The following is a 14,294-nucleotide window of genomic DNA, read 5'->3' as shown; positions in this document are numbered from 1 at the left end:
GAGCAATTTGGCTCTATTACCATGCAAGTTTTATAAGTCCTATGTTTGTAGTTTAATATATTACAAGATAAATATAAGATTAAGGCTACAATCTTATATACAGACTTATCTGGGCTCACACTTATTGGACTCAGTGAGGCTTATTTCTCAGTAGTCATGCCTAGGATTGAAGAAAAAGTCATTGAAATAGGATGCAAAGTGGTCCTGATCTGAATGTTTTGTTCAGCTATCCCTCAATAAGTGATACCTGAGGGCATTTCCACTGTAAAGCTAGTTGAAACTTGGAAACCTCCATGAAATATTAACATGTATAAATACCAATAGTGCACACTGATCTTGTAGTTTCTTTGGTACACAGCCAGTTTCAAAACCACTTTGTTGTGTTGGGCTTGTAACAGCACCTCTTGTTAATCCATATTTCCTCAGCTGCCTCTCCTTGCTGACATCTTTCAATCCCGCTCCTTCACTTTGAGTGCCTTGGCTTTGAAGGCCAATAGATTGTTCATGTTCCCACACCTACACAGTGCTGCTCTCAGCAACGGCCCCTTGCATGCAAAAAATCACAGTACTGCACTCCATATTTACAATAAATAGATTATAAACCTGCACTCAAAGAATATGTGGGGAAAGGCTCCCCTTTTTGTTACTATGTGATGAGAAAGGCGCCTGAAACGCTTGCAATTTGGTTAAAATATTCAGAACTGCTGAGAATCCTATTTTTGTAGTTATTTGCTTAGGAAATCTGATAGTGACATTGGGAGTATTCAGTCCCTGAGTCAGATAATATGAGAAGGCTTTTCCCACATGAGAGAAAATGGAAAGCTTCTCCCCTCTGATTTGCTGGATAGTCTCCCAATGCTTCTCTTAAACAACTCAGGACACAGAGTCCTTTGTACCTTCCACCTTTTGCAATGAGAGGCTTTGGCTGCTCAGTAACTTTTGCTGTTAAGTGCTAGAACTTTGACAGTTTGAATGCCTCTTCTTGGTCAGAACTGAAGGAAACCAACATAAAAGCAAGCATGTTGCCAAATAACGTATTCAGTTTGTGGGTTTTTATGACAACAGAAGAACGAACAAAATAATGTGATAGGTGAAGAAAGTACGATGTGCACTGTGTAATTCTGAAAATGGCAGAAGTGGCTTGCATGTGCACTGCTTTCAGTTTCATCAGCTATGGTCCACTTCAATGAGTTCATGCTTTGGCAAACAGCACATTGCAAGCATGAAGACTGTGACAGAAGCGTCTTGAGGAAAAAGGATCTAGGGTTCTATCCAACTTTCCATCCCTGACTATGTAGTTATGCTAATGGACTGTGTGCTGCATCCTGCTGTGAGGGGGCAGTCACAGAGGCTTCCTTTGGACTGTGGCTGCATTGGTGCTGGAAAGTTCGATAGGATTGGGCCCCAAGTAATATAACTCTAAGCACACTACAGTCTGGATCCATCTGGAATAAAACCATTTATTACTGCCACAATCATAATTCAGTCTATACATTGACAATTGTAACTGTTGTTCTATGTTTAGGAAATTTTGTCATCTAGTAATTCTCCTGTGCTACTTCTAACACAGCATAGATGTGTGGAAGGACTTAAGCATGCCTCTCTCATTTTTCACTTAAAAATATTCCCCCTTGAGTTCCAAAGTACAGGGTGCTGCTTTTAAATAAAACAGTTCAAAGCACTTTTGCATGTATGGAACTAGTTGTGCAGTTCTTTGATCTTGGCCTGGGTTTGTGTTGAATGTAATTAACTCATGTTCAATATGAAACATTACTGTTATATAAATTCTATGCAGTGCTCTTTGTTCAGCAGTAGCTTTCTTAACTCTTAAGAATTATGACAAAAAGCAACACAAAGGAGACACTGCAGCTTGGCAACACGTAAAGGCATATTTTGTCAGTCTACAGTTTTGCTAGTTCTTTCCTGAGAAGCTTTGTACAGCCCTTAAAAGGTCAGCTTCCTTTAAAAAAGAGGAAGGACTAAAGAGCTAAGGTGACTTTTGTTGTGACCTAGTTATATCATCATGGGCAGTACTTGTCCTGAAATAGAATCCATGCAAGTCCAAGAGTGAAGAAGTCCTGAGCAGACAACGCACATTTTCTCAAGCAGCTCAGCAACTGCCTGGGCCATGGTTTATTCCCCCCCCCCCCGCCCAATCTGCAAATGGATGTGATATCTAGCTGTGGACCCCTGAGTGAACCCAAAGGTTCCCAATAGCTGTTACCCACCTCCAGCAAGAACATGGTTTCACCCTTTGCACATAGTCTAGTAAAACCATTTGAATATTCTCAGTTAACCAGAAATTCTGTGTAGGTTAAAAAGATCTACGTGACCGTGAATATTTTAATTTGCATGTCTTTTGGATGCCAACATGTATTACTTACTACTAGCAGTGTCAAATATATATTTTAAAGAGTCTTAAACATGAAAAAACAATGCCTCATGACCTGTTTTACAGGTGAGTTTTCTTGTTTTAGAAACTTGGTGGTTGTAAACATACTTATTAGCCCTATTTTAATATCCTTAAGCTTGTAAAACCAAGTTGCCTTGGGGCCTGGTCCTGCACCATTAAAGTTAATGGATGTCTGCTCATTTTTTTCCAGTGCAGTAGAATTTACTGAAATGCTGACTACTGAAAACCTTTATGCCAGAGACTTCAGCTAAACTAAGTCAAACTCCCTACACAGGTATCTTCTCCATACAGGATAGTGTGCATAGAACACTGTATGGAATTCAAGTGCTAACTGCACACTTGTCTATGTAGCTTTGTGTGTAAATAGTAGTATGCCCTGATTAACCATTCTGGATCCCTGTAGGTAGTAAAATAGACACTTGTGGATGTTTTTGGTATGTGATGCTATATATCCTCCTTTTAAAATCATACATTTTTGTGAAGAAACCTGAGCCATGCATATACATAGCATGCATCATCATGCTCCATCATCAAACATAATCTAAAACTCCTCAAATAAGAGGTCTGTGGAAAGTTTGATCTACTCCAAGAACTGCTTGTGAATGTGCAAGCTTCTCCGTTCATGATGGGGACAGATATGTCCCTTCAAAGGGATGAACACTACAGCGAATAAGGACAATGCTTGATGCATAGAATTTCACATACACCTAGGAATACCCATAAATTTGGCTGTGTCCCTTTGCGGCCTTTAAATAAACTGCACATCGGTTTACAACTACCCTAAAGCCTTGTGGCAGACTTGCCTTGCCTGAGTTAAGAACAAAGTTAAGGTCTGATAAGATCTGGTTTGATCAATAGTGCTAATGTGACTCCAAAGCCCCAACAGCATGCATGAACGTTACACTGCAGCTTACCCAGGTGCAAGGGGATAAATTTCCCCTCACCCCAAGGAGACTTCCAGCAGCCAAAAATACAGAACTCTTGATCAAACACGATCTTATCAGACCTTGCTCAGGCAAGGGAAATCTGCCACAAGGCCCTAGGGTGAGTGTAGACTAGAAACTAGACCTGCCTGCACTGCTGCAAGGGGATTTAGGGTAAGGGTAGGCTATGTATGAATCACATGTGCACTTTTTTATTTCGTCATCGGATCCCAAGTCTTTTGGGTACAGGTAACTCATAGAATTTTCCAGGTAACAGGTGAGAAACTACAATGGATGGAAATGGTGTTCATAGGACCCACAGGCTATCCTTGCACCTAGAATCCTTTGGGTACTCTGTGGGAAATCCCCTCCCCCAAACATTTAGCACCAGGGAGTGGCTACTGAAAGCAGTATACAAAGTGTAATTGAAACCTGGGGTGGATCATTTTTTAACACTTTCCTCTTTCATGATACTCAAATTTGTCTGCCCTCCTCCATTTCTATTCTTAATACACAGCTTGAAGAGCAGTGGTAGAGAACCCGAGATATTTAATATGTTAATTTCATTCAACAGCCTGGAAACTGTTCATTAGCCTGGAAGCTAATCATGAAACATGGCTTATTCAGCTGCACCATCACTCTCTTGTTAAAAGAGAGATCTTATTTTCCAGTTAACAATTCCTTTAAAGTGTTTATGCTCTGTCCTTTAAGACAAGTCTTCTTAAGACAACAACCAGATAAAACATTAAAACCAGTAGTAAAATGTATCACCTAAAGCCAGTGATTAAAAGCATTATGGAGAAGGGTTTTTACTACAAACCTAAAATCAGAAAGAGAAGGGGCTTAAGGAATATCCCCAAGAAGGGAACTACAAAGATGAGGTGCCAACACCAGAAAGCTATGATCCTGTGACCCAAATCCTAATCAACGTTCCAGCATTGGCATAGCTGTGCCAATGGGATGAGTGCTGCATCCTGCAGTTGAGTGCCTGAGGAGGCACTCATGGAGGCCTCCTCAAAGTCAGGGAATGTTTGTTCCCTTTCCTTGGAACTGCATTGCTGGAAACTGGGTTAGGATTGCACCCTGTGTCAAACAAGAGCCAGAGATCAGAGAATAAGCGTGTTGCAAACTGTGGATAGATTTCTATGGACAAAAGCAGTTTTAACAGCCCATATCTAATAGATATCCTATCCATATCTATTCAGAGGTAAATCCCACTGTAGTTAATTGCGCTTACTTCCAGTTAAGTGTGGACAAGATTGCAGCTTGAAGGATTGTCTTCACAAACCTGCAGCTTACTGATTTGCAGTGCAATCCTATTCAAGGCAAATCAGAAGTAAGTTCCACTGTGTTCAGTGGGGTTTACTCCCAGGAAAGTGTTATAGGATTGCATTCTTTGCTATACACTCTCATTGGATGGGGGGCAGCGGCAATTGAAGTCTCTTAGCTCTTATAGGGCTTATGAACAGAATCCCATAACAATCACAACCAGGAAAGAAAACATAAGGGAATTTCAGCAGGTGCAGCTTCCCTCAGCCAGGCTCCCCCTTTCTTTTTGCCCACTACCATTAACCCCCAGTGCCTCCATGTTGTGCATTAACTCTGGCCTCCCTCCTCTTCCAAGCTCCAGCCACCCAGTTCCTGCTGCCTCCTATCTGCAGCCTCTTCTCCGGCAGTCCTTCCTCCCACCCTTCCTGCTGCCAGGCGCTTGCAGCAGGCAAGGGAGGGGGGCGGGCCTGTGGTCCAGTTGCCCATCCAGGTCCCATCGTCTTCCTCCTCAGGCGTGTGGTGCTGCGGCTGGCTCAGGCTGCAGTCCTGCCCACACTTTCCTGAGAGTAAGCCCCACTGAACCCAATGACATGCATAGGATTGTGCCCGCAGGCTCGTCTCCCGTCTGGGGGCTGCAAGTCCACCTGCTTGCTCGAGCCACCAGGGATGCTCCATGGAGAGCAGGAAGAGGGGCTCAGAGGCTCCCCTGGGCAGGGACTCAGCTAAGGTGGTGTGTGAATGGGACTGAGGGATTCCTCTCCTGCCTTCTCTCCCTTCCCCGCAGTGCTCTTCAAATGTGCAGCCTGACCCTGGACCTGCTTAGTCCATACGCACCCCCGCCTGCTGCCTGCACAAGTCTACAAAGCATCGCTATAGTCAGTGGGGCTTACTCCCAGGCAAGTGCGGTTGGGATTGCAGCCTCAGAGCCCAATCCAATGCATGTCTACTCAGAAGCAAGTCCCATTCTAGTCAACGGGGCTTACTCCCAGGAAAGTGTGGATAGGACCGCAGCCTCAGAACCCACTCCTATGCATGTCTACTCAGAAGCAAGCCCCACCATAGTCAGTGGGTCTTACTCCCAGGAAAGCGTGGCCAGGATAGTGGCCTCAGGAAGGTCTTTTGTTTCAGGTGGGCTCAGGAACTCTGGTGCGGAAAGAAGGCTGGCCCTTCTTTTTGTTTGCGAAATACGTGCCGGGGAACAGGGACGAGAAGGGCAGCACATCCCCTGGGCCTCGTGCGGGCCGCCCGCTGCTGCTGTTGCTGCAGCCGCCTTCCCTTCCCTCCCCTCCCCTCCCCACCCGGCTGTTGACTCCTTCGCTCCCTCCCAGCCGGGCTGCGCGCCCCTCCCTCGGGCTCCCCCTGGCAGCTCTGGCGGAGGCTCGGCCGCAACCCCAGCCTGCAGCTCGCGTCCGCGCGCACACCCCACACACGCGCAGCAGAGCTCAGTCAGTCCGCCAGTGGCACTCGCAGCACAGCGCGGCCGCCTCCACCAGGCATGGCACAGGGCTCCACCTCACTATGGCAGCAGCAGCAGCAGCGCGACACGGCACCCTGGACCTCCTGCTCAGCGCCACAGGTGAGGGCGCCCACTGGGGCGGGGGCCTCCCGCGGCCACTGCCCTCCTCCCCGTCCTGGGGCTCTTCTGCCGCGCGGGCAGCCGGCGAGCGCTGCCTCCCGCGCGGCCGGCCAGGGCTCGCTGCAGGCCCTCGCGGTGCTTCTGCAGCGGGCAGACCGGGGCAGGCTTCCCCCCAGCGCTTCGGGCTCCCCAAGCCCCGTTTGCCGCCAACTCCTGCACCTCCCCCCCCATATTTCCATTTCTCCACTGCTTTCCACCCCCCCCGTAAAACCTTCAGGCTTGCGGCTCCTCCCCTTCAGATATGCAGATTCCCTGAAGCTCAGCCCCCCCAGCCCTTACCTCTAGCCATACAGATGTCTTGGCTGTCCCCCCCACACCAGCATGTGCCTGCCCGCCCCCCGTAATCGAGCAACCTCCATTCATTGCATTGAGCGCCCTCCATGCTCTCATTTGATCTGCACTCAAGCACCAGAAAATAGACCAGCGGAGGCCTTCCTTTCCCTTTCCGGGGGTGGTGGTGCTTGCTTGCTTGCTTTGTATCCTAGAAGGATATTTAAAAGGCTTGTAAAATAGATTTTCCAACTACGTCTTTCAAAAGATATGCATGGGTTCCTTTGAGGAGGAAGGGCTGACTGGTCTTGTACATGCATGACCCTTAGAGCCCAATCCTATGCGTGTCTGCTCAGAAGTAATTTCCATTATAGTCAATGGGGCTTACTCTCAGGAAAATGTGGATAGCATTGCAGCCTTGGGGCCCAATCTTATCCAATTTTCCAGTGCCACTGCAGCCGCACAAATGGAGTGTGCACTGCATCCTGTAGTGGGGAGGCAGTTACAGAGGCCTCCTCAAGGTATGGGAACATTTGTTCCCATACCTCAAGGCTGCATAGTGGCTGCACCAGTGCTGGAAAGTTGGATAGGATTGGGCCCTTACAACCAAATCCTATGCATGTCTACTCAGAAGTAAGTCCCATTAGTATCAATGGAGCTTACTCCCAGGAAAGTGTGGATAGGATTGGGCTGACAATCTCTTAGATGGACAACTTTATTTTAAAAAAAATTTCAGGGAGTAGAGTGGGGAGTATTTCAGTTTATTTTTCCCAGTAAATTATATGTTGATATGGAAAAATCTATGGGGTAGGGGGTGGGAACAGGAAGAAAATTGAGTTAAAACATATATTCCTTCCCCAACAATCCCTTTAATAATAATGATCTGATAGCAAATTGACCCTGCATATGCCTGATCTTGTCTGATCTTGGAAGCTAAGCAGGGTTAGGCCTGGTTAGTACTTGGATGGGAGACCACCAAGGAATACCAGGTGCTATAGGCTTATACCATAGTCTTTCAAGACTGAAGGTTGCCAACCAATAATGATCTTTATTAAAAAAGAACCCACCAGGATGTGCTGTTACATAGGTGAACTGGTATCATCCACGTGTAACACCATTAACAGTGCAAGCCTAGTCATGTCTAATCAGAAGTAAGTCTCATAGAGTTCAGTGGGACTTACTCCCAGGTAAGTGTGGTTCTCCCAGGTAGCAGTGGTTCTTACACTTTTCACACCAGGGCCCACTCTTTAGAATAAAAATCTGTCAGGACCCACCAGAGGTGATGTCAGGACCCGAAGTGACATCATCAAGCAGGAAAATTTTTAGCAGTCCTTGGCTGCAATCCTACCCACACTTACCCAGGAGTAAGTCCCATTTACTATCACGTACACCAGGGGTGCCCAAACTCCGGCCCTGGGGCCACATGCGGCCCTCGAGGCCTCTCAATGTGGCCCTCAGGGAGACCCCAGTCTCCAATGAGCTCTGGCCCTCCAGAGATTTGTTGGAGCCCGCACTGGCCCAACGCAACTGCTCCCAGCGTGAGGGCGACTGTTTGACCTCGCGCGTGTTCTGTGGGATGAGGTCTTCCTTCACTGCTCGCTGTTTCACATCTATGATGCAGAAGCAGCAGCAAAGGAAAAGCCAGCCTTGCTTTGTACAAGGCCTTTTATAGGCTTTGAGATATTGCAAGACCTTCATTCATTCATATAAGTTCATATTTAATATATTCATTTATGTATACTTATATAAATGTATTCAAATTTTAAATGTAAATTAATTATTTTTTTCCCCAGCCCCCGACACAGTGTCAGAGAGATGATGTGGCCCTCCTGCCAAAAACTTTGGACACCCCTGATGTACACAATAGCATTTTAAAAGAACAGATCTGTAACACTTCCCCAAATGCAGTCACATACCATGGTAGCATCAAGTCCAACATATTAAAAATAAAATATTGAAATGAATGGGGACCCACCTGAAATTGGCTCATGACCCACCTAGTGGGTCCTGATCTACAGTTTGAGAAACACTGGTGTATGGGATTACAGTCCAAGTGAAGCTGCAAGAAAAAGAAAGCAGGAATGTTTATCATCCCCCCTTTCTTGAGGGGGTGCAAGAGTACAGGTGATACTGGATGCAGAATCATTCTCATGCTTTGATTTGTTTAATGTACAAACTGTGTGTACTGTAAATTGGTTTATAACCTGTATTGCAAATCTTCAGTAGAGTTCAGTTGAAATATTTAACAACTGTTCTAGAGACTTTACATCCAACCACCTTCTGAGTAGTACAGTCAACATTTTACAGGTGTCCCCTGTATCTGCTGATCCAGTATCTACAGATTCAGTTGACCGACAATCCGCACCCTCTCCGATGCCCATCACAGTATCTTTGTTTTCTGTAGTAGGACTTGTAGCACAGGTGTTTCTTGCATAATATTCTTGCTCAGTTGAAGAACATGATGTGCAGGCAAGCAGCCTGCACACTAGAGGGAGACCAACCACACCTTAACAGGAAGCATCCTGGTTGGTCTCCCTCTAGTGTGCAGGCTAGTTACCTGCACGTCATGTGCTTCAGTTAGCAAGAATGTTATGCATGAAACACTCCTGCTAAAGATGCTACAACAGAAAAACAAAGGTAATGAGCATGGGGGCCGCTGCTTACATAGGTCTATTTACCTATCTGCGGTTTCTGTATCCATGAGGGGGCTGGAATGGAACCCTCTCAGATATGGTGGAACACCTCTTTTTACAAACAAAATGCTTCACATTATTACCATTAAAAAAAAAATACTTGGTTATCTTTTCTGAACAAAAGTTCTCAAAGTGGTTTTACATATTGAAAGTATGAAGAGGGTTTTCTGCCCCCAAAGTGTTCACAAGCTCACTCTCACTGACACCCATCAGCAGCTAGTGTCAGCTGAGATTGAAATATATGAAATATAAGAAGGCAGGCTTCTTCACCACAAGGCAGGCTTTTGCTGCAGGACTAACCTGCCCTAGGTGTGTGGGTGGTAAGGACATTTTGGGAATGTGCATAAAGACCAGACACATTGCTCATTATCCGCATGAGATTCCTGTTGGCAGAAGCTGGGACATCCAAATCGATAGTGAAGGACAGGTTTTGCCCCCACTCAGTTCTTTTCAGGTGCAGCAAGTTATTTTTCTCCATATGAGAATGTGCAAGTGCTTGTTTACATACTAGGAAAGTGAAATTGGCCATGGTTCCTTGTGTACGTGTGATTGGCACCCAGGGCAAGCTGCATGCAGTTTTCATGCTGTTTCTTACATGAAAGAGTTTTCTCCACATTGGGACTTTGTAATATTTTAATATTTGAAACATTTCTACCTGTTCTAAATGCATTGAACGGCTTTCAAGTTGGATTTTATAAATGATAACATGGGAAACACCTATCTTTAGGAAGAATTACTGCTAAATAATAGGGAAAGAAAATTATAACTACCAACTTTTTTTCAAACCACAAAAAGAAGACAACACTTTAAGCTCCTGCAGCACTGTCCCTCCCTTTATTCATAGCGATTCAGCTTAAGGTTTCTGGAGATATTGGACACTGTGGGTGGTTACAGCATGTAAGGCAGCATGAAGTTAAAGAAAGGACAATTTGCAAGCAGTTGCATAGAGGCAAGTCAGATACGAATGGAATTGCTTCTGTATAAAGTAGAGGTCAACAAGTCAGTTTGGCCCTTGAGGAGTCTTATCTTTCTTTCCTTTCCCTTGTTGTCTATTAAGAGAAGTATGAACAGAGTGGTGATTATGGTAGTGGGGTTTGCAAACAGTCCACCCAGTGGGTCAGGTCTTAGCTTTTCATTACCCTGATCTTCTTGTGCCTGAGATTGGGCACCAAATGCTGCAACTGCCCCTGTTCTTACTCAGTGGCACACTGGCAGATGCAAATAACTGCTCCTCCTCTTGCATGTGTTAGATTTGAAAAAAAGGAAGTAACAGAGCAGAAGAGTAAGTGTGGAGAAGAAGAGAGTAATGGGTTACAGCAGTGGTCCCCAGTCAGTAAGGCATGGCTCCCAGGGGCAGGGTGGTGAACTCTCATGGGTGTCAAAGGATGCTTGCCCCCTGACAGCGGGCACCCGACACAACTCTGAAAACAGCAGTAAATGGCTTGGTGGGCAGAGCTCTGTGTAGTAGGGTTTTGCTGCAGGGCCAGCCTGCCTGAGCATCTTATTGTCATTTTCAAAGTTGTTCTGTGGTCTCCAACCTGGAAGTAACTGATAATGATGTCATCGTGTCATGTGTCACTGCCACTTCTGGGTTCTGAGCATGGAGGGTCTTGTAGCATGGAGGGCATCACAACAGAGTTAAATTTGGGTAGTGCTGGGTTACAGTGTCTTCCAGAAGATGCTCTAGCCCACCATTCTCACCTTCACTTTCTGATTTCCTTATCCAATCCCAAAAACACAGGAAGAGGGGTGGTGTTTAACACACACTGCCAATCCACTGTCTAAAGTAACCACTTCAAACTACCACAGATACTCACCTACAGGGCCATAAATTTTAGCCAAGTAATCAAGCTTAAATTATTACCTGGACTTAGATCAGAGGGCAGAGCTTTTCAACTCTGAAAAGTTGGCAGGCAGTCACCCCTTGATCATTAGAAGCAATGCAGATCATTAGAGGGCTGTTAATTTCTATGGTAACCTCCCTGGGAAATTCCAGCCAAAGTTAGCCTTTTATTCTCCTCAAGAGAAAAGGGCTCAATTTCCATTTTGCAAATGCTACTGCAACCTGGCCTGATTCTGTTTTGCAGATGCTTGCATATGGCAGGGGTCTGTTTTTTGAAACACCAGGACATCATCCTCCTTTCCATTTGAAACAAAGTCCCAGGCTACAATTCAGTGCACCATTACTTAGGAATAACTGAGTAAAAAGTTGGCAACTATATGCAGCTGCACTTGCTCATCTCTCTGCTGTGAATTGAATTGCACACTCCCAGTTATGTGTTATAAGTTGTATGTTATATATAGAGCTTCTGGCTTAACACACCAGACACCTTAAAGGTGGATTTGATTCATGGTTCTCCTGCAGAGATTCCCAACTTTTTTCACTTGCATATCCTTGGTAGCCTATTTCCATAAATTGTACCCTTCATATTAGCAAAATGTTTGTAATTAATTATATAAGCCCTCATCTCCTCTATTTGAAAACTCATAATTCTTGTATTCATCACAGTATTTTCTCTTTTTATCTGTTTGAAGAACAGAAGACTCTGCCTTTGCACTGTTTTGCACCAGAAGTGTCCTGAGAAATTCTGGGTGATTGATGCGTATTATGTTTCCGCTTTTTTACTGTGCTGGTTTTCAATCACTGGTTCATACATGGATTGATGACCAACATCTAGCTATTGGTAGGGCTTTCACAGCCAATTAGCTACCTCCCTTCCTGCTTTGCTGGCTCTGCAAGGCATTCTGGAGCTCTACCTGCCTTTTCCTGCCATCATTCCATTCTTTTTCAAGTACCCCTAAAGGTCCTGTTGAGTGTCCCCAGGGGTTCTTGAATCCCAGATTGGGAACCACTGTTTTACTGGTGTGTTGTTTACAGTGCACTTACTCTGATAGTGTTTACAAAAAGATTGTGAAGATCAGAATTTAAAAAGTTAAAGAATGAAAATGTATCTTATGATCTTTTACTATGTTTTTAATAATTTAGAGACTATACAGTTCTTAGGTAACAATTACTGGTAGGTTATTTTTCAGGATCTGGCCTCTGGTAAAATCAGACAAAACTATAGTCAGGCATCCCCCCTAAGTTTAACCCCCAACTTATCAAAGGGTCATATAAAATTCCATGATTTCTGGCTCAAAACCTGCTCTCGACTTATCTGTGAGATCGACTTATGGGCTAGTGTCTGCTGTGCTTTGTGAATCGGCTGGCCCTGCTTTTGCATGTGGTCATCTGACAAAACTCAAGTATAACTCAACCTGCAAATTGTTTATATGATAGGAAAGTGAAATAGGACTATGTTTGCATATATAGATTCTGTGAAATCAGATTTTGGCAATCTGATCAGTTATGATACCATGCCTAAGCCAGGAGCCTCAGAAACTAATGGCAGTTCTGTATATCCAAGACTGTTATTTTGTTTTTTAAAAAAATATGAATAGCATCCTGATTCTTTACGTCAAACTTCTTTTGAAACTGTAAATAGTGCAAGAAGCAATTTATAGTGTGGGGTCTGCAGGTCAAGGGGGGGAGACAAACATTTTACTCCAGGCTCCACCTGCCATATTAGCCCAATTCTGTGCTGCAGAGTGTTATTTGGCACTGGGGCTTTTTGACTGCACTGCAAATCAAGAAAAATATGGGGAGTTTTTTTTCCTAATGCCAGTTAATATACTTGTGTTGAGGCAAGCTACTTCTGTCCTGCTAACCTATTAAACTGGTGTCCTATTAAACTGGTGTCCTCTAGATGCTGCCTAATTATGTTGCCATATGCACATATGTAATGGGAATATTCTTACAGTAAAGAATAATAAGCAAATAGCTGGCAGTTTTATATTGAAAAATATTTTTGTTTATGTTATTCCCGAAGCATTTGGTAATGTGTCATGAAACATTGTGATAGTAGCAAGTAGTGTCTTACAGAGTTAGCCACAGAAAAGGGAATACTTTGGGAACAAGGAAGCGTGCTCTGTTAGTAAGCCTTTGAAATAATGTTTGTTACACACTCACTCATGTACAGTAACCTTCTAACAGGTATTGCCTCTGCCCAAGAGTTTGATATGTCACAAAAATCAGTAACAGGAGTTTAACCTTTTACTGTCCAAATAGATAAGAGTTGGATTTGACACTGCTCTCGCACAAAGGACCTTGGGGATGTTGTATAGCAATTGGTGCTTTTGGGATTATATTGTATGTCAGGGCTTCTAACGTGGTGCCCATGGGTACATATGTGTCCATGGAGGTGTCAGTGGGTGGTCACCTGCTGTCGCCTTTGCCACTGCTGGATCGGAATAGCAAGAGAGGGGCTAACTCTTTGTCATTCCAGATATTCCATAATCTGCTTGAGTTGTTCAAGCTGTGCTGTGTGTGTCTGTTCAGAAGTTTTCTCTAATAGGATAAATAGCTTTGAGTGGAGGGATCATTCAGGTTGAGGTGTAGGGGCAAAAAGCTAAATTCTGCAGGACTGTGACCCCAACTCTGATCTGGATACCACTGTGTTGATGACTGTTTTCGTGAGAGAGGAAAATTCAAGGACTTTCCATCTTGCGGTGCTCTAAGGGAGAAAATAGTTCAAAGTAATGCAAGGCAAGTTTTTAAAAAGGAACAGTCAGTTACTTTGTTATTGATTGCATTAATGGCAAAAATGAGAAAGCAGTGGAACAGATCCATCTAGGGAACACAAGAAGGCTAGTAGCAGGGAATCGCTTGTGCAATACAGGAACTACAAAAACTTACTGCTTGTTATGTTGACAAAATATTCATGGGCTTTCTGAGTCAAACAGTTAAGAGGAAAGCTTAATCTTTGCTCTTGCTCTCTGGGGCCAACTCTTGTACAATTAAAGAATCAAAACATATGACAGAGCTAATATTCTTTCTTGAGTTTGACATAACAGGGAATGTTTCTGTACATTGAAACATTTTCCGAGATTGCAGTTTTATTTTGGTTGCCTTTAAAGTATACCTCTTGACACTGATAATAGAATCCAGTATGATACATCCTGAGCCTACAAGGATCTTAATATACTCATGGCATTACCCATGATCAGGCAAGATTAGAAGTGGTCCTTAATTACACAGCATGCCTTTTATT

At 44.2% G+C, this 14,294-nt stretch overlaps 1 protein-coding gene and 1 pseudogene across 1 annotated transcript in view; both read left to right on the top strand.

Moving 5' to 3' along the window:
• Positions 1 to 6,040: 6,040 nt before the first annotated feature.
• SMS (spermine synthase) overlaps positions 6,041 to 14,294 on the top strand; it is a 40,445-nt gene continuing 32,191 nt past the window's right edge. Inside the window, exon 1 of the mRNA XM_066622220.1 lies at positions 6,041 to 6,181. Coding sequence (XP_066478317.1) covers positions 6,124 to 6,181 — 58 coding nt within the window. The 5' untranslated portion in view covers positions 6,041 to 6,123. The remainder of the gene's footprint in view (positions 6,182 to 14,294) is intronic.
• LOC136646679 (5S ribosomal RNA) lies at positions 7,394 to 7,512 on the top strand (annotated as a pseudogene).

Source organism: Tiliqua scincoides, chromosome 3 (genome assembly GCF_035046505.1).
Source record: "Tiliqua scincoides isolate rTilSci1 chromosome 3, rTilSci1.hap2, whole genome shotgun sequence".
NCBI lineage: Eukaryota > Metazoa > Chordata > Lepidosauria > Squamata > Scincidae > Tiliqua > Tiliqua scincoides.
Note: the sequence above shows the minus strand (reverse complement) of the source record. Positions and strands in the feature narration are given on the sequence as shown.